The sequence below is a fragment of the Otolemur garnettii genome, unplaced genomic scaffold (genome assembly GCF_000181295.1).
Source record: "Otolemur garnettii isolate 467f Iridium unplaced genomic scaffold, OtoGar3 scaffold00134, whole genome shotgun sequence".
Taxonomy (NCBI): domain Eukaryota; kingdom Metazoa; phylum Chordata; class Mammalia; order Primates; family Galagidae; genus Otolemur; species Otolemur garnettii.
Genome location: NW_003852529.1, coordinates 3,330,925 through 3,353,692, shown reverse-complemented (window position 1 = coordinate 3,353,692; position 22,768 = coordinate 3,330,925). Strand labels below are relative to the sequence as shown.

General features: G+C 41.6%; 1 protein-coding gene and 1 pseudogene across 1 annotated transcript in view; both read left to right on the top strand.

Moving 5' to 3' along the window:
- CUNH11orf80 (chromosome unknown C11orf80 homolog) overlaps positions 1 to 22,768 on the top strand; it is a 71,465-nt gene that overhangs the window by 14,746 nt on the left and 33,951 nt on the right. Inside the window, exons 4-8 of the mRNA XM_012810458.2 lie at positions 10,616 to 10,725; positions 16,131 to 16,214; positions 19,755 to 19,810; positions 20,458 to 20,529; positions 21,663 to 21,858. Of these exons, the coding sequence (XP_012665912.2) occupies positions 10,616 to 10,725; positions 16,131 to 16,214; positions 19,755 to 19,810; positions 20,458 to 20,529; positions 21,663 to 21,858 (518 nt within the window). The remainder of the gene's footprint in view (positions 1 to 10,615; positions 10,726 to 16,130; positions 16,215 to 19,754; positions 19,811 to 20,457; positions 20,530 to 21,662; positions 21,859 to 22,768) is intronic.
- On the top strand, positions 7,318 to 9,151 carry LOC105887837 (annotated as a pseudogene).

The window sequence follows — 22,768 nt, the reverse complement described above, 5'->3', positions numbered from 1 at the left end:
GGCTGGATTTGAACCCGCCACCTTAGGTGTATGTGACTGGCGCCTTAGCCACTTGAGCCACAGGTGCCGAGCCTGTTTTCAAATTCTTATACCAAATTGAAAAGCAAAGGTGCTTATTTTCTGCTGTTCAGGACTGTGTTTACCCAACATGTTGAAATACATAAAATTGTTTGCTTTAATTTGAGCTTGCCATAATTTCAGTTTCATTTGTGGTTTGAAACATTGTATTGATAAGTTGGTTTTCACCTTAAAGATGCACGTTTTAACATTTAAATGAGTGGTTAAATCCACTAAAAATGTTACATCATCATGTTCTGGCCCAAATTTGGTTTTTACCATAAACAACTTGATAACATCTCAGATCATAACATTTTTTTCAACATTTGGCTCAACTTAGCTATCTTATTTACAAAAAGTAAGTGATGTCACCATAGTCAGTATCAGTACTTTTAAGGATTTCCTAGAACAGGCCATGATTCAATCCTTTGGCCCTTGTGAAACTCACTGTCTTGATGATTCAAATAACATTATCCATTTTTAAAGCTTTTGAGCGTAAATTTACTTGAAGTACTATGCAGTGATACATCATCAAACGTGAGTTTCGGGTGGCAGTTGCATCATCTTCTTCTATTAATTTTGTGAATCCCTCTCTTTTATCTGCCATTGCTGGGGCACCATCAATAACTAGGCCAGATGTGTTGACAGTGGACAAAGAAAATTGCTTTAACATATTTTTTACTACTTAACATAAATCTCGTGATTTAGTTGTGACTTTCAATGGCACGTAAGCCATTACTTCAGTGACATTATATTCATCGTCAGTACTTTTAATAAAAATGGCAAGTTGAGTCGTGTTTGTACCGTCAGTGTGGTCATCCAACGCTAAATCATAAAGTTTTAAATTAGCAGATTTACTCTCCAAACTCCTTCTGTTTTTTGTTTTTGTTTTTGAGACAGAGTCTCAATTTGTCGCCTTCAGTAGAGTGCTGTGGAGTCATAGCTCACACCAACCTCAAACTCCTGGGCTTAGGTGATTCTCTTGCCTCAGCCTCCTGAGTAGCTGGGACTACAGGCGCCCGCCACAATCCCTGGCTATTTTTTGTTGCAGTTTGGCGGGAGCCGGGTTCGAACCTGCCACCCTAGGTATATGGGGCCGGCTCCCTACCCACTGAGCCACAGGTGCCACCCTCTTTTTCTTTTTTTTTTGAGACAGAGTCTCACTTTGTCACCCTTGGTAGTGTGCCATGGCTTCATAGCTCATAGCAACCTTAAACCCCTGGGCTCAAGAAATCCTCTTGCCTCCGTCTCACAAGTAGCTGGGAGGACAGGCACCCATCACATTGCCTGGCTATTTTTTTTAAGAGATTGAGTCTCACTCTTGCTCAGCCTGGTCTCAAACTCGTGAGCTCCAGGAATCCACAGGCCTCAGCCTCTGGCCCTCTTATAGGCCACCGTGCCTAGCCTCCTTCATTTTCTTGAAATTAGCTTATGTGATGTCTCTGTTCTTTTCAGTGAGTGATAATATTCTCGTAATTCTCTAGGGTTAAGAGTATTGGCTTTTTGAGCGGTTCTTGAGGCTCAGTGAGTAGGGCGCTGGCCCCATATGCCAAGGGTGGTGGGTTCAAACCTGGCCCCGGCCAAACTGCAACAGAAAAGTAGCTGGGTGTTGTGGTGGGCACCTGTAGTCCCAGCTGCTCATGAGCCTGAGGCAGGACAATCGCCTAAGTCCAAGAGCTGGAGGTTGCTGTGAGCTGTGACACCATGGCAATCTACCGAGGACGATAAAGTGAGACTCTGTGGGAAACTTCTTTTTCTTTCCCCCATTATCTAATCTAATTGTATTTTTTGGTTAAAGGTATGGAATTTTTTATTTTTGTCTGAGACTGGGTTTGAACCTACCACCTCTGGCATATGGGGCTGTTGCCCTACTCCTTTGAGCCACAGGTGTCGCCCTATAGAATTTTTATTAAGTTATTTATTAAACATAGATTTATGTTTTCCCTTAATGAGTTTTATTATTGGAATAAAATACCTTATACCAGGCTCTGCGCCTGTACTCAGCAGCTAGGGTGCCGGCCACATACACCAGGGCTGGTGGGTTTGAACCCAGCCTGGGCCTGCCAAACAACAATGACAACTACAACCAAAAAACAGCCAGGCAAAAAACAAAACAAACAAAAACAAAAAACAGCTGGGTGTGTGGTGGGTGCCTGTAGTCTTAGCTACTTGGGAGGCTGAGGCAAGAGAATCGTTTAAGCCTGAGTTTGAGGTTGCTGTGAACTGTGATGCAATGGCACTCGACCAAGAGCAACAAAGTGAAACTCTGTCTAAAAAAAAAGAAACACCTTACACCAGATTTGAGGCCTTGTTTTTTTTTTTTAATTTTTTTTGAGACAGAGTCTCACTCTATTACCCTTGGCAGAGTGGTGTGGTCTCATAGCTCACAGCAACCTCAGACTTTTAAGGTCGAGAGATCCTCCTGACTCAGCTTTCTGTGTAGCTGAGACTCTAGGTGCCCACCACAACGCCTGGGTGTTTTTTTTTTTTAGAGACAGGGTCTTGCTAGTCTCAAACTGCTGAGTTTAGGCAATCTACCCGCCTTAGCCTCCTAGAATACTGGGATTACAGGTATGAGCCACCACCCCTGGCCAGATTTGAGGCCTTGTGACAATTAGAATATTCCCCTTTACTTTGAAGAATGATGCCCACTAAGATAAACTCTATGAGTTTAACAATTCTTGCTACTTTATATTAATAATATGTATACTAATAATCATTACATACTAATCCACTTTTATATAATTCTATTTATATATCTATGTTTATGTAAGTATCCATTTATGTAGAACTACTTTTTATCATACATATTTAGTAAAATGTGATTGTATCAGTGATTTGCTCAGGTCTAGAAGCTACTTCCGATCATCCTTATTTAAGGGAAGAAAAAAGAAAAAGAGTGATATGGGGCAAATATGAAAAAAGGCACATTTGTAGGTTCTTTTCATTTTTTGCTGTTCTTTCCTATCTCTCCTATTCACATTTTTATTTTTTAACTTTTTGAAATATCTCCTCATCCCTATATTTATTGATGTAATTTAACTCTTTAGTAAAATATACTTTGGTCATTTTTCTTTTATTTGAGTCAGTCTCTGTTGCCCAGGCTTAGAGTGCTATGGCGTCAGCCTAGCTCATAGCAACCTCAGACTCCTGTGTTTAAGTGATCCTCCTGCCTCAGCCTCCCAAGTAGCTGGTACTACAGGTACCCACCACAATGCCCAGCTAGTTTTCTTATTTTTAGTAGAAATGGGGGTCTTTCTCTTGCTCAGGCTGGTCTTGAACTCCTGAGCTCAAGCCATCCTCCCACCTTGGCCTCCCAGAGTGCTGGGATTACAGGTATGAGCCACTGCAACCACCCAAGTTTGGCAAATTATTTTTAAAAATATTGAAGTGTCAGAAAATTTACAGCCATTTTTTCCTTCAAAAGACTACATGAGAATATCAATCTTTGTAAGCAGGGACGAGATTACCTTGCTGTAATAACAAATAACCTATGGTTATTTGGTTACGATAGTTCAGTTTTTGCCTGTTTCCTGTTCCCCACCCTTTTGGTATCAGGGAGATTTTTTCCAGGTTTAGTTTTGTCCTCTTTGCTAATTTGTTGGGAAAAGAAATGGGGGATGGTGCTTTTTGTGGGTTACAGAGATTGACAAGTCTAGGCTTGCTCATTATTCAGTGAGAGACTCACCCAGACTCTTGAATGTCTGACTTAATCGAGTTTGATTTTTTTAAAAAAATCAGTGATTCTTGTATTCAAAATATTAAAATATGTTATAATTTCATATGTTATAAAATCGATAACTTTAAGGCTCAGAACTTATGTAACACTTTCCCTCCCAAGACCTTATTTTGTAGAAATGATTTTATTCATTATTGAGTTGTAGGTTAGATACAGGTGTTACCGCTATTTCTGTTTCAGAAATGAGGAAATTGGGCTTGGGGCCAGTAGCTCAGCAGCTAGGGTGCCAGCCACATACACCAGAGCTGGTGGGTTTGAATCCAGCCTGAGCCTGCCAAACAATGACAATTACAACCAAAAAATAGCCAGGCGTTGTGATGGGTGCCTGTAGTCCCAGCTACTTGGGAGGCTGAGGCAAGAGAATCGCTTGAGTCCAAGAGTTTGAGGTTGTGTGAGCTATGACACCACAGCATTCTACCGAGAGTGACAAAGTGAGACTCTGTCTCAAAAAAAAAGAGGAAACTGAGATTTACCTCAGCCTCACACATGTATCTTAAGTTTAGAAGGGGAGAGTTTGTGCCCTCCCAGATCAGTGGTATCCATTAAGCCTTCTGAGACTACTCTTAATTCTTTTTTTTTGCAGTTTTTGGCTGGGGCTGGGTTTGAACCCGCCACCTCCAGCATATGGGGGGGGCCAGCGCCTTACTCCTTTGAACCACAGGCGCCACCCTACTCTTAATTCTTAAGCTTTCCATACATTCTAAACTGTTTCTATACGTGGCAAGATTTTATAAAAGTTGACTGAGGATCAAGAGAAGCTAAGACCAGTGGATTTCTTTCTCTTGCTTCCTTAATATTTCTTTACTCTTTTCTCTTACATTTATCTAATTGCCCTTTACTATTGAGAACATGTTCGAGATTTGATGTGACAGAGAAAGGGATGAAAAGGACAGAAATGGTTTATATTGACATATTCCTTTTCCTTTTGAACTTGGGTAGGTAAAGGAGGAAGAAAAAGACAACTGTTATTATTAGAGATCCAGGGGGTTGGCTTATACCCTGGCTGAGTGGTGATAGCTGCACTTACTCAGCAGTCAGTGGGAGCTCACCTGCCTTCTCCCTGCTTTCTCCCTGCTTTGGCTTAAAGCAAGGATGTCCAGTCTGACTTTGTGAGGACTATTTTTCTTATCTGTGGTATCGGATATCACGGAAAGTATTCACAGATCCTTTTTTGGGGATCAGACTTCATTAGTGTTTATTTAATGTGTGGCCCAAGACAAATCTTTTTCCAGTGTGAGCAGAGAAGAAAAAGTTGGACACCTCTTGAATGGTTAGTACTCATTATTGAGTAAGCTGGGCACTTACTGCTCCAGCTCTGTCCTTTTGACATACCTTTCATCTCATCTGGGAATAGTAGGAATTGGCTGCTTTAGTGGTAAATTTGGCTGGTATGGCAAGAGGGGACATTGCATTTTTTTTACTGAGTAGGCTTTATGGTTAGCCATGTAATACATTCTGAAAAGTGGTCAGATGACATCACTTGCAAAAATTAATTCAAAATAGACCAAAGGAGCTGGCTGCTGTAGCTCAGTGGTTAGAATGCTGGCCCCTATACAAGGATCAACAAGTTTGAGCCTCATTTGGGCCTGATAAAAAAAACAAACAGGCTCAGCACCTGTAGCTCAACAGCTAGGGCACCAGCCACATACACCTGATCTGGCAGGTTCAAATCCAGTCCGAGCCTGCCAAACAACAATGACAACTGCAACAAAAAATAGCCGGGCATTGTGATGGGCGCCTGTAGTTCCAGCTACTCGGGAGGCTGAGGCAAGAGAATCACCTAAGCTCAGGAGTTTGAGGTTACTGTGAGCTGTGATACTACAGCACTCTATACAGAGGGCAACATAGACTCTGTCTCAAAAGAAAAAGCAAAAAAAAAACAAACAAAAATTTCAAAATAGACCAAAGACCTAAGTCTATTCTTAGAAGAAAATATAGCACAACTGTAGGAGGGATTACCTATTAAATGCAAGCAGTGTAACCTAATTCTTTGTACCCTCAATGAACTCCAAACAATAAAAAAAAGAAGAAGAAAATATAGATAATAAATCTTCATGGCCTTAGATTAGTGTTTTCTTAGATATGACTTTTTTTTTTTTTTGAGACAGAGCCTCAAGCTGTCCCCCTGGGCAGAGTGCCGTGGCATCACAGCTCACAGCAACCTCCAACTCCTGGGCTCAAGCGAGTCTTCTGCCTCCGCCTCCCAAGTAGCTGGGACCACAGGCGCCCGCCGCAACGCCCGGCTATTTTTTGGTTGCAGCCGTCGTTGTTTGGCGGGTCCGGGCTGGGGATTCGAACCCGCCACCTTAGGTGTACGTGGCTGGAGCCTTAGCCGGTTGAGCTATAGGCACTGAGCCTTAGATATGACATTTAAAGCACAAGTAACCAGCCAGGCATGGTGCCCCACATCTGCAATTCTAGCACTCTGGGAGGCTGAGGTGAGTAGACTGCCTGAGCTGAAGAGTTGGAGACCAACTGGAACAAGAGCAAGACCCTGTCTCTACTAAAACTATAAAAGCTAGTGACATGTGGTGGGTTCCTGTAGTCTCAGCTACTCAGAAGGCTGAGACAAGAGGATCACTGTGAGCTATGATACTCTACTACCCAGGGTGACTGAGACTAAAAAAAAAAGGACAAGCAACCAAAGGAAAAATTAATAAACTGGACTTAATAAATATTGAAAACATTTGTGCTTTGTACTTCAAAAGACTATCAAGAAAGTGAAAAGATGAATTATACCTCAAAAATCTGGAAAAAATAAAAGTAGTTCCAAGCCTTAGCAAAAAAGAAGAAAGCGAAAAGATAACCCACAAATAAGAGTCTAGAATCCAAAGTAAATAAATAACTTTTACAACTCAACAATAAAAGGACAAAGGGACTTGAATAGATACTTGTTATGGACTGGAGGTTTGTGTCCTTTCAAACTTCATATGTCGAAGCCCTGACCACTCAATGTGATGGTATTTGGAGATGGAGCCTTTGGGAGGTGAATAGTGTTAGAGTGAATCATGAAGGTTGAATATTTATTATAGGTTTAGTGCCTTAGAAGAAAAGGAAGAGGGAGAATCTGTCTTCCCTCCCATGCACCCACAGAGGAAAGGTCATCTAAAAGTCAGGAAAAGAGTCCTTTAATCAACCAGCACCTTGATCTTGGACTTTCCACCCTTTGGAACTAAGAGAAATAGGTTTCTCTTGATTAAGTTACCTGTTCTTTTATTGTTGGTTTGTATGTTTGAGACAGAGTCTCAATCTGTTGCCCTGGGTAGAATGCCGTGGTGTCATAGCTCACAGCAACTTCAAACTCTGGGGCTCAAGAGATGCTCTTGTGGAAGCTGCTATTCCTGAGCTTGGGCTTTTTTCTCTGTGTAACGGGTGGTGTTTGAGATCAACTCTCCTCTACCAGCAAAGGCTCCACGAGTGGGGGGTGGGTTCCCACAATCTTGCTCAGCACAATCTCTGCTGCTGTCGGTTCTTTGGATACTGGCCCTGCCACAGTGGCTTCTCGCCTTCTGTTGGTACCCTGAGCCCTGCTGTCCATGGCTTCTGGAAGCCTCCCCCCACCCCCGCCACCATCCCAGTCCTCACCACCCTCAGGCTCTAGCTACGTTCCAGGCTCTGTCTCCTCAGCCTTCATCACTTGCCCCAAGAAGAAGGTCGCCAAGGAGATCGCCAGGGCTGTGGTGAAGTGCCTAGCAGCCTGCATCAACCTTATCCCTCAGGTTACATCCATTTATGAGTAGAAGGGAAAGACTGAGGAAGACAGTGAGGTGCTGATGATGGTTAAAATCCAGAGTTCCTTGGTCCCAGCTTTGACAGATTTTGTTTGTTCTGTGCACCCTTATGAAATGGCTGAGGTGATTGCCTTGCCTGTGGAACAGGGGAATTACCCACACCTGCATTGCGTGCGCCAGGTCACAGAGTCAGTTCTGACTCCAGCATAGTCCTACCATGAGGAACCCTGTACCTGCCATGATCCCTCTGACTTCCAGGTGATGACTTGGCACCTATTAAACCTTTGGTTCTTTAAAAAAAAAAAAAAAAGATCCTCTTGCCTCGGTTTCCTGAGTAGCTGGGACGACAGGAGCCTGCCACAACACTGGGCTAATTTTTCTATTTTTAGTAGAGATGGGGTCTTGCTCTTGCTTAGGCTGGTCTTGAACTCCTGAGCTCAGGTGCTCAGGTGATGCACCTGCCTTGGCCTCCTAGAATGTTAGGATTACAGGTGTGAGCCACTAGGCTGGGCCACTTTTTTTCATTTTTATTTTTTAAAGAGATAGAGTCTCGTTGTGACATCCTGGCTGTGGTAGCAACCTTGAACTTGTGGTCTCAAGCAATTCTTCCACCTCTGCCTCCCAAACATCTGGGCCTTCTACAGGCACATGCTGCCATACCCCACTAATTTTTTTTTTTTTTTTTAGAGACAAGGTCTCATGGTGTTTGCCCAGGCTAAACTCTTGGGCTCATGTGATCTTTCCGAATTGGCCCTCCAAAGTGCTAGGATTATAGGCATCGGCCACTGTGCCTGGCTTTGCCTTGACTTTCTACCTTTCCGTTCTTACCTGTCTCTAAACTTGGGTAATCCCCATTATTTGCTTTTTCATTTTTATTTCCAAGCTACCCTGTGATTTTTTTATTTTAATTTTTATTTAGTTTTTTATTGTTGGGGATTCATTGAGGCAAACTACCCAGTGTTATTAGTACAAATTATAAAACAGTGTTGGGTACACCATAAACTTAAGCAGAATTTTTAACTTTATTGGGGTTGTTCAGTAATCATTCCTTTATTTATCTTGTTTATCCTTTTATATAATTCCCATAGTGTATGTTCCAGATTATCTGATACTCATTTAAACAAATATCTCTGCCTTCTACTTTACTGAGAAGGCTGAGGTTGTCCAAGCAGTATTTCTTCCAATTCCCATTTAAGGAATTTAAATTTGACAGCCAAGACCTGTCTCTGGCTGGGCACTGTGGCTCACACCTGTAATCCTAGTACTCTGGGAGGCTGAGGTGGATGGATTGCTTGAGCTCAGGAGTTTAAGACCACCCTGAGCAAGAGTGAGACCCTGTCTCTACTAAAAAGAGCTTGGCATTGTGGTAAGTGCCTATATTCCCAGCTGCTCAGGAAGCTGAGGCAAGAGGATCACTTGAGCTCAAGAGTTTGAGGTTGCTGTGAGCTGTCACCCCACTGCACTCTACCTAAGGTGACAGAGTGAGACTCTGTCCCAAAACAAACAAACAAACAGGTAAACAAAAAACCCAACTCTCTTATTAGCTCTGTAGCTTTAGATAAATGACAGTCTCATGACAACTACTTCTGTCATCTCTGAAATATCTTTTAAGAAGTTTGATTAAATGGTAACCTAATTTGTAATACTTTTTTATTTTATGAAGTGCTTCTGATTGAGTAGGTATAGGTATTTATAAGAAACTTAGCTACAAAAAGGTCATACTCATCTTCAGAAATGTCTATAGTCAGCATTATGTTATAGAGTGAACAGTGAGGACATCTGGGCTACAGTCCTAGTTTTGCTTATCTTAATCTTTTTTGTACTTTAGTTTCCTGGAATGCCAGTATCATTTAGAGTTTTTTCTAGAGATTTATTTATTTATTTATGAGACAACGTCTCACTCAGTTGCCCTGGGGTTGAGTGCCATGGTGTCATAGCTCACAGCAACCTCAGACTCAAGTCATTCTCTTGCCTTAGCCTCCCAAGCTGGAAATACAGGCGCCCACTACAACGCCTGGCTATTTATTTTAGAGACAGGGTCTTGCTTTTGCTCAGTATATGGGCCTGGCGCCCTACTCACTGAGCCACAGGCGCCGCCTTATTATTATAAGGTTTTAAACGTTGAATTCATATATAATATCAACATTGCCAACCTCACTTACAAAATAAATAGACACTGAGATACTCTTTTTTTAATATTCCTATTTAGTTCTGGATTATTATACTAATGTAGAGGAGAAATAAAATATAACATTTTATAAAGTGGAAGATTTGATTTTTTTCCCATTATATGAGTGTCAGGGTGTAGAGAAGAGGAAAGATGGTGCATACTTTGATGACCTCTTTGCTATTGATGACCCAGAGCTCGCTGATACTTTGTGTTGATAGATAGTTCTGAGTCAACATGTATAAATAGAGCAAGTGGTTAATTCATACATTAAATTGACAAGAATTTGCTTTTCTTTGTTAAAGACCATCTCATTAAGAACATACTATTAGGTATATGCTTGAGAAAGTCATGCTGGAATTTTTCTTTTAGCTCTAAATTACTTACTAGATTTGTATTTATTAAATAATGAATTAGTTTATTTAAAAAACTCAACATAGCAGGGCATTGTGGTGGGCACCTGTAGTCCCAGCTACTTGGGAGGCTGAGGTAGGAGAATAGCCTAAGCCCAAGAGCTGGAGGTTGCTGTGAGCTGTGATGCCTCAGCACTCTACCGAGGGTGACAGACTGACACTTTGTCTCTTAAAAAAAAAACAAAACTCAGCAATATCAGAACTATCAGTTCTACTGATTTCTGGTATTAGACGTGACCTTGTGGAAGTTAACTGAAAATACAAATGGATTTAGCAATTGTGAAAAATGGAAAAGATGAGAGATTAAATATCTTAAACTCATTAAGTAAGTCTAAATGTTCAAGCAGTTTGTTGATGCATAGCCATTTCCAGTCATATTTTAAATTTTGCAGGTAATCTTTTCATCAGAGAAAAGCCTTCTTGGCTTAATCAGTTCAATAAACAAATCCAGAAATTCTGGTGCTTATCCAAACTGCTTATTCTACTTTGTTGCATTCCTCTCACACAGAAATACAGTCCGTACTGCCCAGATTCTCTGCAAAGCTGAGCGGGATTCCCGAGGACAGCAGCTGCTCCCAGCTCATGTCAGCAGTAACACCCTTCCAGATGATTTTTGAGGCAGGTTTTGTTGTGGTTCTGTAAATTACTGATGACTTTATTCTTGATTTTTCTACAAATATAATAACAGGAAAGAAAAGCCTAGGTCCATCATGGGTCCATGTTGAAGTGAAATAGGGGCACTGGTTCCTAAGTTTGCCTGTGTGGACATTAGGTTACCTAGGAGCTTCCAAAATACTGATGTCTGTGTTCCACTCAAAGATGTTGTGATTTAATTGGTCTGGGTGTTTTACTTGTTCAGGCTGCCATAACAAAATACTACCAAGTAGGTGGCTTAAACAACAGAGATTTATTTTCTCACAGTTCCAAAGGGTAGAAGTGCAAGATCAGGATGCTTTTAGGGTTGGTTTCTGGTGAGGTCTCTCTTCCTAGCTTGCAGAATGTTGCCTTATTGCTGTATCCCTATGTGGAGTGTATGTTTAAAGAAAGATCTCTGGTGTCTCTTTCTATAAGGATAACAGTCCTCTAGATTAAAGACGTTCAACTTTAATTACTTCTTTAAGTCCCTACCTCCAAATTCAGTCAAAGTGGAGATTAGGGGTTCATAGGAAGTTTGTGGGACAAAATCCAGTCCATAACAGGTGTGGCCTAGGGCTTGGAATATTTTTTAAATGCCAGGTGATTCCTCATGTCCAAATAAGTTTCAGAACAACCAAAATAAGCTCTTATTTGAATTTGGATTTCTTGATAAAATAAAAATTTCCAGTGCAAATCATATTTAGATATATTTTTATTACATTGCTTTAGAGATCTCTTTACTGATTTATTTGTAATCCACATTTATGAGATTGACAATTCACTCTCCATTCCCTTTAACAATTCTCTGATCTCCTTTCTTTTCTTCCTTGGAGTTGGTAGGGACATAAGAAATTAGAGCATTCTTCCAGGAAGCATTTGGGAAACCTTCTCCATGTCTGAATAATTATATGCTCCTTCTGAAAGGGGTGGGTCCGTACAGGACAGTAGATATCCCTGGCTGTGCCTTATCTTCTTTAGGAAAACATGGGGTAAATATTGGTAGCAGTTAATGATTAGTTGGCTCTGAAACTATTAATGTCAAGTGGTAATAAAAAGGTGATTCCAGTGAACCAAGGAAAGCAATTCTAGGAAATGACATTGAATGTTTTAGCTAGTCGGAACAAGCAATAATTTGCATACTTAACATTTAAATTATTAATATTATTTAAGCCTCTTGAACACTCTATAAAGTAGATAGGACAAGGATCATCGCCCAGTTTTATAGAGAAGAAAACTGAGATTCAAAGAATTTGACTGAATGTCATACAAAAGTTAAGCAGCAGAATTAGAACTTGAACCAAGGCTGGGTTTGGTGGCTCACATCTGTAATCCCAGCACTTTGGGAAGCTGAGGAAGAAGGGGACCATTTGAGGCCAAGAGGTAGAGACCAGCCTGGGCAATAGAGCAAGACCCTGTCTCTACCAAAAAATTAGCCAGGCATGATGGCATATATGTGTAGTCCTAGCTACAAGGGAGGCTGAGGCAGGATGATCCTTTGAGCCCAGGAGTTTCAAGGAGCAGTGAGCTTTGATCAAACAACTGTACTCCAGCCTCCCTGGTGTTTCAGAAGAGGAAAAAAAGGGCCAGGTGCCATGGCTCATGCCTGTAATCCTAGCACTCTGAGAAGCTGAGGTGGGTGGACTGCTTGAGCTCACGAGTTTAAGACCAGCCTAAGCAAGAGTGAGATCCCGTCTAAAATATAGCCAGACGTTGTGGCAGGCACCTGTAGTCCCAGCTACTCTGGAGACTGAGGCAAATGAGCCACTTAAGTCCAGGAGTTTGAGGTTGCTGTGAGCTATGAGGCCAAGGCACTCTACCCAGGGTGACAAAGTGAAATTCTGTCTCAAAAAAAGAGAAAAAGAAATTCGAATGAAAAGAATTAGAAGAGGAAAAGAGGTTTTGCAAAAGATTTCATCATGTATTCCTCAGTAGAGAGAAGGGTTGAGTATTGAGGCTCATAGCAAAGACTGTTTAATGAAGATATCCATGAAAAAGCTATAATAAATGATCCATCAATTTGGGCATGAGGGGAAAAACTAATTCCAATAGTACTTAGTGAGATCATGACACGTCTTTTTTTTTTTTTTTTTTTTTTTTGAGACAGAGCCTCAAGCTGTCCCCCTGGGTAGAGTGCTGTGGCATTACAGCTCACAGCAACCTCCAACTCCTGGGCTCAAGCGAGTCTCCTGCCTCCGCCTCCCAAGTAGCTGGGACCACAGGCGCCCGCCACAACGCCCGGCTATTTTTTGGTTGCAGCCCTCGTTGTTTGGCGGTCAGGGCTGGGGATTCGAACCTGCCACCTTAGATGTACGTGGCTGGCGCCTTAGCCGGTTGAGCTATAGGCGCCGAGCCATGACACATCTTTATATCATGACTCTTAGGAATCAAAACAAATTTTTATTTATTTTTATATTATTTCTTTTTTCTTTTTCTTTTTCTTTCTTTCTTTTTTTTTTTTTTTTTTGAGACAGTCTCCCTTTCTCACCCTTGGTAGAGCGTCATGGCATCACAGCTCACAGCAACCTCAAACTGTTGGGCTTAAGCGATCCTTTTACCTCAGCCTCCCAAGTAGCTGGGACTACAGGCTCTCACCAAAACACCTGGCTATTTTTTTTAGAGACAGGGTCTTGCTCTGGCTCAGTCTGGTCTTGAACCTATGAGCTCTGGCAATCCATCCTCCTTGGCCTCCCAGAGTGCTGGGATTACAGGCATGAGCCATCATGCCCAGCCTGCAGTTACTACTTAATTATCACTATTTATACTCTGGAAACTATACTTGTTTCCAGAATTTTTCTAATAATCCTCATCCATTTCTCTTTTAATTTTTTCAAATATTTTCTAATAATTTTTCTAATCCCCACCTATTGCCACAGTTTTTGACCTCTTTTTCAGGGTGCCTATAAAAATATAGTAGTTTGTCTTTATTAGATATTTGCATGCTGCTTCTTTATTGTGTTATAAGATTTTGAGATCTGGCACCATTTATTTTTCTTTGACATGTACCTAGTAGGTGGCTCTGTATTCTCTGAGCCATTAGTAAGCGCCTACCAGTTTCTGAATGTATTTCTTCTTTCATTTTCCTGGACTTCTCGATTTTTTAGGAGACTGTTTCTAACTTTGGTTTTAGGGACACCGTATTAAATACAGTGAGTCAGTATAGGAAAATATTTAATATTAAAGATCTAAACATCTGGAGCCAAATTGACATGGCTAACCTCGAGCAAGTAGTTTAACCCCTTTTTTTTGCTCTGTTGCTTGGGCTGGAGCTCACTACCTGTACAACCTCTAACTCCTGGGCTCAGTGATCCTACTGCCTCAGCCTCCTGAGTAGATGGGACTATAGGAATCTGCCACAGTGTCCTGTCTAGTTTTTCTTTTTGTAGTAGAGACAAGGTCTCACTCTTGCTCAGGCTGGTCTCGTACTCCTGAGTAATCCACCTGCCTCAAGCAGTCCACCTGCTCTCATCTCCCAGAGTGCTAGGATCATAGGCATGCGCTGCTTTACCTGGTCCATTTAACTATTTGAGACTCATTTTTTTTTTCCCATTTATAAACTGTAGGGAGTTTGTGAAAGTTTAATGAGGTAATGTAAATAAGATACTTTAGCACCATTCCTGGGATAGAAGAAGCCCTGGTTATAGGGAAATGTCATAGTATATTGGAAAGAGTGTGGGTAGTTGGTATTAGACTTAGGGTCACTCAAACAACTAAACAAATAACTAAAAAAAAAAATAAATAAAACTTAGGTTCAAATGCTAACTCTACCACTAAATAGCTGGGTGACCTTAGATAAGATGCTTAACTTCTCTGAGCCTTTTTTTTAATCTACCAAAAGGGATGGTGCTTTATAGGATTGTTGTGAGGTGGGGTATATATCACACATGCATAATGCTTGTCATGATAATAGGCATTCAATGAGTTGTATCTATTATTGTTACCATGTATAGTACATAATACATAGGGATCCTTAAAACAATTCTGTAAGATAGAAAGGGTAGCTTTTATCCCTGTTTTGCAGCTTAAGAAATGAGGTCCAGAGTAGTGAAGTGATTTCCTTTTCATGATTACCTAACTTTTTTGCAGTTTTATTTTTTGCCGGGGTTGGGTTTAAACCCACCACCTCCGGTATATGGAGCCAGTGCCCTACTCCTTTGAGCCATAGGTGCCACCCTGGTTACCTAAGTTTTTACAGAGCTTATATTAGAATACAGGTCTTCGGACTTCTGAGCTTTTTGCTGTATAGCTTTTTCTTATGAATAAATGTCTGAAAAAAATGGGTGAATGGAATGATACCTTTTTAGGATCTGCTGTTTTAACTCCACTCAGATTATTTTTTTTGGTTGTTGTTAATTTGAGACAGGGTCTCATGTTGTTACCTGGGTAGTGTGGTGGCATCATCATAGCTCACTGCAACCTCAAACTTTTGGACTCAAATGATCCTCCTGCCTTAGCTTTTCCAGTAGAAGGGATTACAAGCATGTACCACCACACCTGGCTACATTTTTTTTTTTTTTTGAGACAGAGCCTCAAGCTGTCACCCTGGGTAGAGTGCTGTGGCATTACAGCTCACAGCAACCTCCAACTCCTGGGCTCAAGTAATTCTCCTGCCTCCGCCTCCCAAGTAGCTGGGACTATAGGCACCCACCACAATGCCCAGCTATTTTTTGGTTGCAGCTGTCATTGGTGGGCCCGGGCTGGATTTGAAACCACCAGCTCCAGTGTATGTGTCTGGCGCCTTAGCCACTTGAGCTACAGGTGTCGAGCCAACATGTTTATTTTATTTTATTGTTATTTTTTAGAGACAGATCTTCCACTTTGTTGCCCTTGGTAGAGTGCTGTGGCATCATAGCTCACAGCAACCTCAAACTCATGGGCTCTAGCCATTCTCTTGCCTCAGCCTCCCAAGTAGCTGGGACTATAGGCACCCGCCACAATGCCCAGCTGTCTTGCCTTGGCTCAGGCTGGTCTTGAACCTATGAGGTCAGGCAGTCCACCCGCCTCAGCCTCCCAGAGTGCTCAGATTACAGGTGTGAGCCACTGCACCAGCCCTGGCTAAATTTTTAAAATATATTTTTGCAGAGATGGGTCTCTCAGTTTCAGTTCTCAGTTCTAGTTTGAATTGCTTTTAAATTTAAACATAGTTTTGACACTGGGTTTTACTCTGATCCATCTTCATGTATCTCCTGAAGTTCCACAAGAAGTGATGGTTATTTAGATTCCATTTGTGTATAATTCTTATTCCTAAGGATACTTCTTCTTGGAAGTAAAAAGCTTTCTGGGTTTTAGTTACTTTTATGAGAAGAAATACCATAATTTGATTCATTTGTTCTCTTGAATTTGTATATGTTTAGTAGGTTTTAGTGTTTTTGTTTGTTGTGTTGTTACAGGTTGATGAAAAGCCCAGAACTTTGATGACAGACTGTTTGGTTATAAAGCATTTTTTACATAAAATCACCATGGTGCACCCTAAGGTAACCTTGTTCTTTTGCACAATAATGCTGCTCTTGTTTAAGTCATATGTTTCAAGAGATCACTACTTTATAGAACATGGAAGGATATGATAGTTTCTCTTTTCAGTGAAGATGATTAAAACTTTTAATATTGAATTAATTGGCTCAGTGCCGGTAGGTAGCACAGTGGTTACAGCACCAGCCACGTGCACTGAAGTTGGTGGGTTCAAACCTGGCTCAGGCCAGCTAAACAACACTGACAACTGCAATAAAAACATAGCCGGGTATTGTGGCCAGTGCCTGTAGTCCTAGCTACTTGGGAGGCTGAGGCAAGAGAATCGCTTAAGCCCAAGAGTTTGAGGTTGCTGTGAGCTGTGACGCCACCGCACTCTACCAAGGGTGACAAGGTGAGACTCTGTCTCAAAATATACATATATGTATATATATATTGAATTAACTTGCTTTCTGTGTCTTTTTTTTTTCCAAACTGGTTAACATAGTCTTCATGTCATTTTCTTAGTTATTGTATTTCTTTTTTTTTTTTTTTTAACAGAGTCTCATTTTGTCCTCCTGGCATCATAGCTCAAAGCACCCTCAAACTTTGGGCTCAAGCGATCCTCTTACCTCACTTTTTAATTTTTTCAGTAGAGACAGGGGTCTCTTGCTGAGCCCGGTCTCGAACTTGTGAGCTCAGTGTTCCACCTACCTCGGCCTCCCAGAATGCTAAGATGACAGGTGTGAGCCACTGCGCCCAGCTATGTGGTTTCTGTGTCCTTAAGGCAATCATTATATTGGTTGTGTGACACAGCTGAGAGGCCTCTGGACACAAAGCTTTCTTTTGAATTCTTATTTTCACTTTCTTACTTTCTTGATGTTTTATTCTATCAATCTAGATACCTCACTTCCCTCTGTGCTTCATTTTTCTTTTAAACCTAGGTAATAAACCTTAACTGATTTTCTCCTTTTCTTTTGTTTTTTTTCTTTTTGAGACAAAGTCTTACTTTGTCGCCTTGGGTAGAGCGCTGTGACGTCATAGCTCACAGCAACCTCATACTCTTGTGTTCAAGTGATCCTTTTGCCTCACCCTCCCAAGGAGCTGGGACTAGAGGTTTCCACCACAATGCCTGGCTAGTTTATCTTCTTTTCTGAAGTAACTGACTGTAAGAACAAATAAGGACTTTTAAGGGGTCCTCAAACTTTTTAAACAGGGGGCCAGTTCACTGTCCCTCAGACCGTTGGAGGGCTGGACTGCAGACCCCTGGATGAGTTGGCTGCTAAGCAGGATAGGCAGCGGCGGCAAAAACACCCCGGGGGGGGGGCGCAGATCAATGTCCTAGGCAGGCTGCATGTGGCCCGCGGGCCGTAGTTTGAGGATGCCTACCTCTAACTCCAAAGCTCAAGCAGTCCTCCTGGTGTAGCCTCAAATTTTGACCAGCTAATATTCAAATTTTTGTAGAGACAAGGATTTCATTATGTTGCCCAGGCTGGTCTTGAACTTCTGGCCTCAAGTACTTTTCCTGCCTTGGTCTCTGAAAGTGCTGGGATTACAGGTGTGAGCCATTGTGCCCAACCAAAATAAGGAAATTTTGATAAAATATTTTTGAACATTGGAGAGCTAAATTTTTAATCCTTATCTTAGTTAGCTATATTTATAAAGACGAACACAGCTAAATATGTCATATGACCTCACCATTTTCTTGTGCTATCTTCCTGCTTTTTCTGTCTTCAGCAGGGTTTAATTGCTTATTGCCAGTCACTATTCTAAGGGCTCGCTATACACTCAGTCATTTAATCCTCACAACAACCCCATGGAATAGGTTTTATTGTCATCTCCATGGCCTTTTCAGAGACAGAGTCTTATTCTGTCACCAGGCTAGAATGCAGTGGCTCAAACATTGCTCACTACAACCTTGAATTTCTGAGCTCAAGAGATCCTCCTGCCTCAGCATCCTGAGTAGCTGACTACAGGCATAGTCTACCATGCCCAGCTAATTTTTAAAATTGTTTTAAAGACAGGGTCTTGGTTATATTGCCTAGGCTTCTCTTGAACTCCTGTTAATCAGCTTGATTTAATTATTCAATATAGGATACATAAATCAAATATTACATTGTATACCATGAATGTATGTAATTATAGTTTGTTGATTAAAAATAGTAAAACTGGTATTAATTTTTAAAATGTTATTTTTATTTTTTTTCTCTCAAGCGATCCTCTTGCCTCACTGTCTTTGTTTTTTAGTAGAGATGGGGGTTGAAGGTGGGGGTCTCACTCCTGCTCAGGCTGGTCTCAAACTCCTGAGCTCAAGCAGTCCATCCGCCTCAGCTTCCCAGAGTGTTAGGATGACAGGCATGAGCCACCATGCCCAGGCCCTCTGTGACATTTCTCCACTCAGCTGACTTCTTGTGCCACTGCCCATACTCCCGGGCCTCACCCACATGAATCAGTTTTCATGGTGGAAACATCGGGGCTGTTGCCATATGTGCCCTAGGTGCCTAGGTGTACCCCGTGTGTGATGATGACAATGATGATTCCCCTGAGGATGTCTGAAGTCACAGCGGGACGGGGAATATATATCACGTCCATGTCAGCTTTCCATGGGTCATGGAGATAGATGTATACAAACAATTTGGCAGGCTCTGACCCACGTGACCTGAACCACTGGCATGTTCCTTCCTTTCATTGGCATTGCCTTGATAATTATGGAGGATAAAAGACCCACTCCCAAGCCATCTGGCCACCTGTGCCTCCTCATCTCCCGGCTAGACGTATGCAACCCATGTGAAACTTAGTATTAAGAAATATGTAAGATTTAAAAATACAATAAATGCTTGTGTCTAAAAAGAAAATGTACCCAAGTCCCAGAAACAATTAAAAAAAAGGGGGAAGGGAAGGGGTAATTAACATTTTTTTTTTTTTTGAGACAGAGCCTCAAGCTATTCCCCTGGGTAGAGTGCCATGGCATCGCAGCTCACAGTAACCTCCAACTCCTGGGCTCAAGCGAGTCTCCTGCCTCAGCCTCCCAAGTAGCTGGGACTACAGGCGCCCGCCCCAACGCCTGGCCATTTTTTTGGCCATCGTTGTTTGGTGGGCCCGGGCTGGGGATTCGAACCCGCCACCTTAGGTGTATGTGGCTGGCGCCTTAGCTGCTTGAGCCACAGGTGCCGAGCCTAAAATTTTTTTAAAAGAATATTCTTTTTAGCTGGGCCTGGTGGCTCACACATATAATCCTAGCACTCTGGGAGGCTGAGACAGGTGGACTGCCTGAGCTCAGGAGTTTGAGACCAGCTGAACAAAAGCAAGACTCAATCTCTAAAAAAGTAGCTGAGTGTTGTGGCAGGCTTCTAATCCCAGATACTTGGGAGGCTAAGGCAAAAGGATCACCTGAGCCCAGGAGTTTAAGGTTGCTGTGAGCTATGATGCCACAACATTCTACCCAGGGTGAGAAAGTGAGACTCTGTCTCAAAAAAAAAAAAAAAAATTCTTTTAGGGATAGAGTATGGAAGTTTTTAATCTCTATCCTGGCTCATGTTAAATCTCATACCTCATTTACTGTTTTGCAGATCAGATTTAATTTCAGTCTAAAGGTAAATGGAATCCTCTCCAAGGAGATCTTTGGGTAAGTCCTTAAGTCCATGGCTTAATCTGATGTTATGGCTCCGCAGTTTTTCTCAGCCATTATTGTCCTATTTCCAGTAGGGTCACAGTTTGATTTATTGACCCAAAGTCACCTTGTGACTAATTTTCTGAGATCTCCACATTTTCTTTTTGGGGGGGGCTCGGAGGAGGGGAGACAGAGTCTCACTTTGTCGCCCTCCATAGAGTGCTATGGCGTCACAGTTCACAACAACTTCAGACTCATGGCTCAAGCGATTCTCTTGCCTCAGCCTCCCAAGTTGCTGGGACTACAAGCGCCCACCACAACACCTGGCTATTTTTAGAGACAGGGTCTTGCTGTGGATCAGGTTTGTCTTGAACCCATGAGCTCAGGTGATCTGCCCACCTCTGCCTCCCAGAGTCCTGGGATTACAGGCATGAGCGACCATGCCCAGCCCTCACATTTTCTTATTCTGTATTAACTTTCAGTAAACAAATAGATTCATCTAAACCTTTCATGTCTTTCCCTTTCACTAGAGAAGGTGAACTTAAAAATTTCCATTTCTCCTTCCATTAATTAGTTACTGAATTCCAATAATCACAGGGGGTGATAGCAGAGATTGATTTCAGAATCTGTGAGAGATAGCTTAGCTTTTCTTTGCTTTGCAGGGTAGAGAATGAACCCACATTGAACCTGTGGAATGGAATTGCTCTTGTCGTAAACTCACAGCATTATGTGAGGTGAAGGCGAAAAGCATTGTTTGCTGTCTCCATGTTTGACTCTCCTATTCTGAAGATGAGTGTGGTTAGAAATTGGAAATGGTCTCACTTGTCATTTCTAAATGCCATTTCTCTTTAAGAAAAATGGATGCTTGAGCTCAGGAGTTTGAGGTTGCAGGGAGTTATGATGATGCCATGGCATTCTAGCCTGGACAACAGAAAGAAAGTAGAAGTAACACTTTTAATTTATCGATTTTGAAAACTGTTATTATTCTTGGCTTCCTGAATATATTCTACTTAACCTGAGGACATGTTCCTCTCTTCTCCCTGCCTTATTTTCTTCCATAAATGAAAAGAAGCAGACCATGCTATTATAAACCCATTTAGAAATAAGAAGAGAGGAATTTAAAAGTTTTCTTGAACTCTTGGCTAGAGAGATAGTATGAATACAGAAGTATTCATTATATATTATTTTTTGTGCATCAGCATTTTGCATAAGTTGGGAAAACATCTTTCTACCCACCTCAACCTCCTTCAGACTCCAAACATAAATCCATGGAGGAAATGCCAATAATATGGCACAGATAGAACCTTCTGCCTCACCTTCTTGTGTCATTCAGCTGCTACAGAATCCAAAGTGAACATGAGCTATATTTATTTTTAAAAAGACCTAATATATGCTTAAGTCTCTGTGTATATGCCCCAAGTCAATACTAATAAGTCATAAGGATGTTACAATTTGAAGAGACTGTCCAAGATTTTTTAGACTATTTTCTTATTCTCACCCAAAATTGCCTCTCATATGAGAATTTACTTATTTATTTATTTTTGAGACAGAGTTTCACTTTATCGCCTTCAGTTGAGTGCTGTGACATCACAGCTCACAGCAACCTCAAACTCTTGGGCTTAAATGATTCTCTTGCCTCAGCCTCCCAGGTAGCTAGAACTACAGGTTCATGTCACAATGCCTGGCTATTTTTAGAGATGAAGTTTCACTCTAGCTTAGGCTGGTTTTGAACCCTGTGAGCTCAGTCAGTCTACATGTGTTGACCTTGCAGAATGCTAAGATTACAGGCATGAGCCACTGAGCTCAACCTTAAATAATTTCTTAAGAGGAAAAAAAAGTTAAATTTGTCTTGTCTGTTTTCTGACAGTAGACCAAAATTTGGTACAACTGAATCATACTGTAGCAGAATTCACCCTGTGCTAGGACACCCAGTAACGCTTTCCATCCCTGATGACATGATTGGCGTGGACTTGTCAGGAGAGCTAACACTGACGCCAGCTGCTGCTCTCTGCCCTACCCTGAAGGACTTTTCCAACCAGTTGAACAGGATTTCTTCAGTTTCCATATCTTTTTGATGATAAATTCTGTCCAATTGTCCTTTAAGATGGGTTTTATGCCCTAGTTTTAGGAAAGCCTTTAGTATATGAATTCTGTATCTACAAGCTTGTGTGATTTGTATAAAAACATAATCCTGGGAAAGAGAAGTTAATTATTACTAAGTAATAATTAGTAAGATTAGTAAGTACTAAGTAATAATTAGAAGTAAGTAAGAGAACTGGGTTAAGAGATGATGAGTGCCTGAATTAAGAGTGTGGTGGGGCTCAGTGCCCATATCTCAGTAGTGAGGGAGCCAGCCACGTACACTGGGGCTGGTGGGTTTGAACCTGTCCGGGCCTGCCAAACAACAATGACAACTACAACAACAAAAAAATAGCTGGGTGTTGTGGCGTCACCTATAGCTACTTGGAAGGTTGAGGCAAGAGAATCGCTTAAGACCAAGAGTTTGCGGTTGCTGTGAGCTGGGATGCCATAGCACTCTACCGAGGGTGACAAAATGAGACTCTGTCTCAAAAAAAAGAAAGAAAAAAAGTAGCCAGTGTGGTGGTGTGCACCTAGAGTCCCAGCTAGTCAGGAGGCTGATTCAAGAGGATAGCTTGAGCCCAGGTGTTGAAGGCTACATGGAACTATGATTGGGCCACCTGCACTCTGGCTAGGTGACAGAGTGAGACCATGTTTCTTAAAAAAAATATTTCCATGGATGGTTAATAGAATAATGATACTGTCAGCAAAATGCAAAACATTGATAGCATATTTAGGAGATAAAGAAGATGAGTTTGGCTTTGAACATGTTGAACTTATGATGCCTGCAGGACATCCTTTGAAGATGGAAAGCATCTGTATAGGAATCTTGGTCTGGAAGTGGGAAGTGATCAGGTTTTTAGAGTGTCAGTTTCCACCATAGGTGAAGTGTCC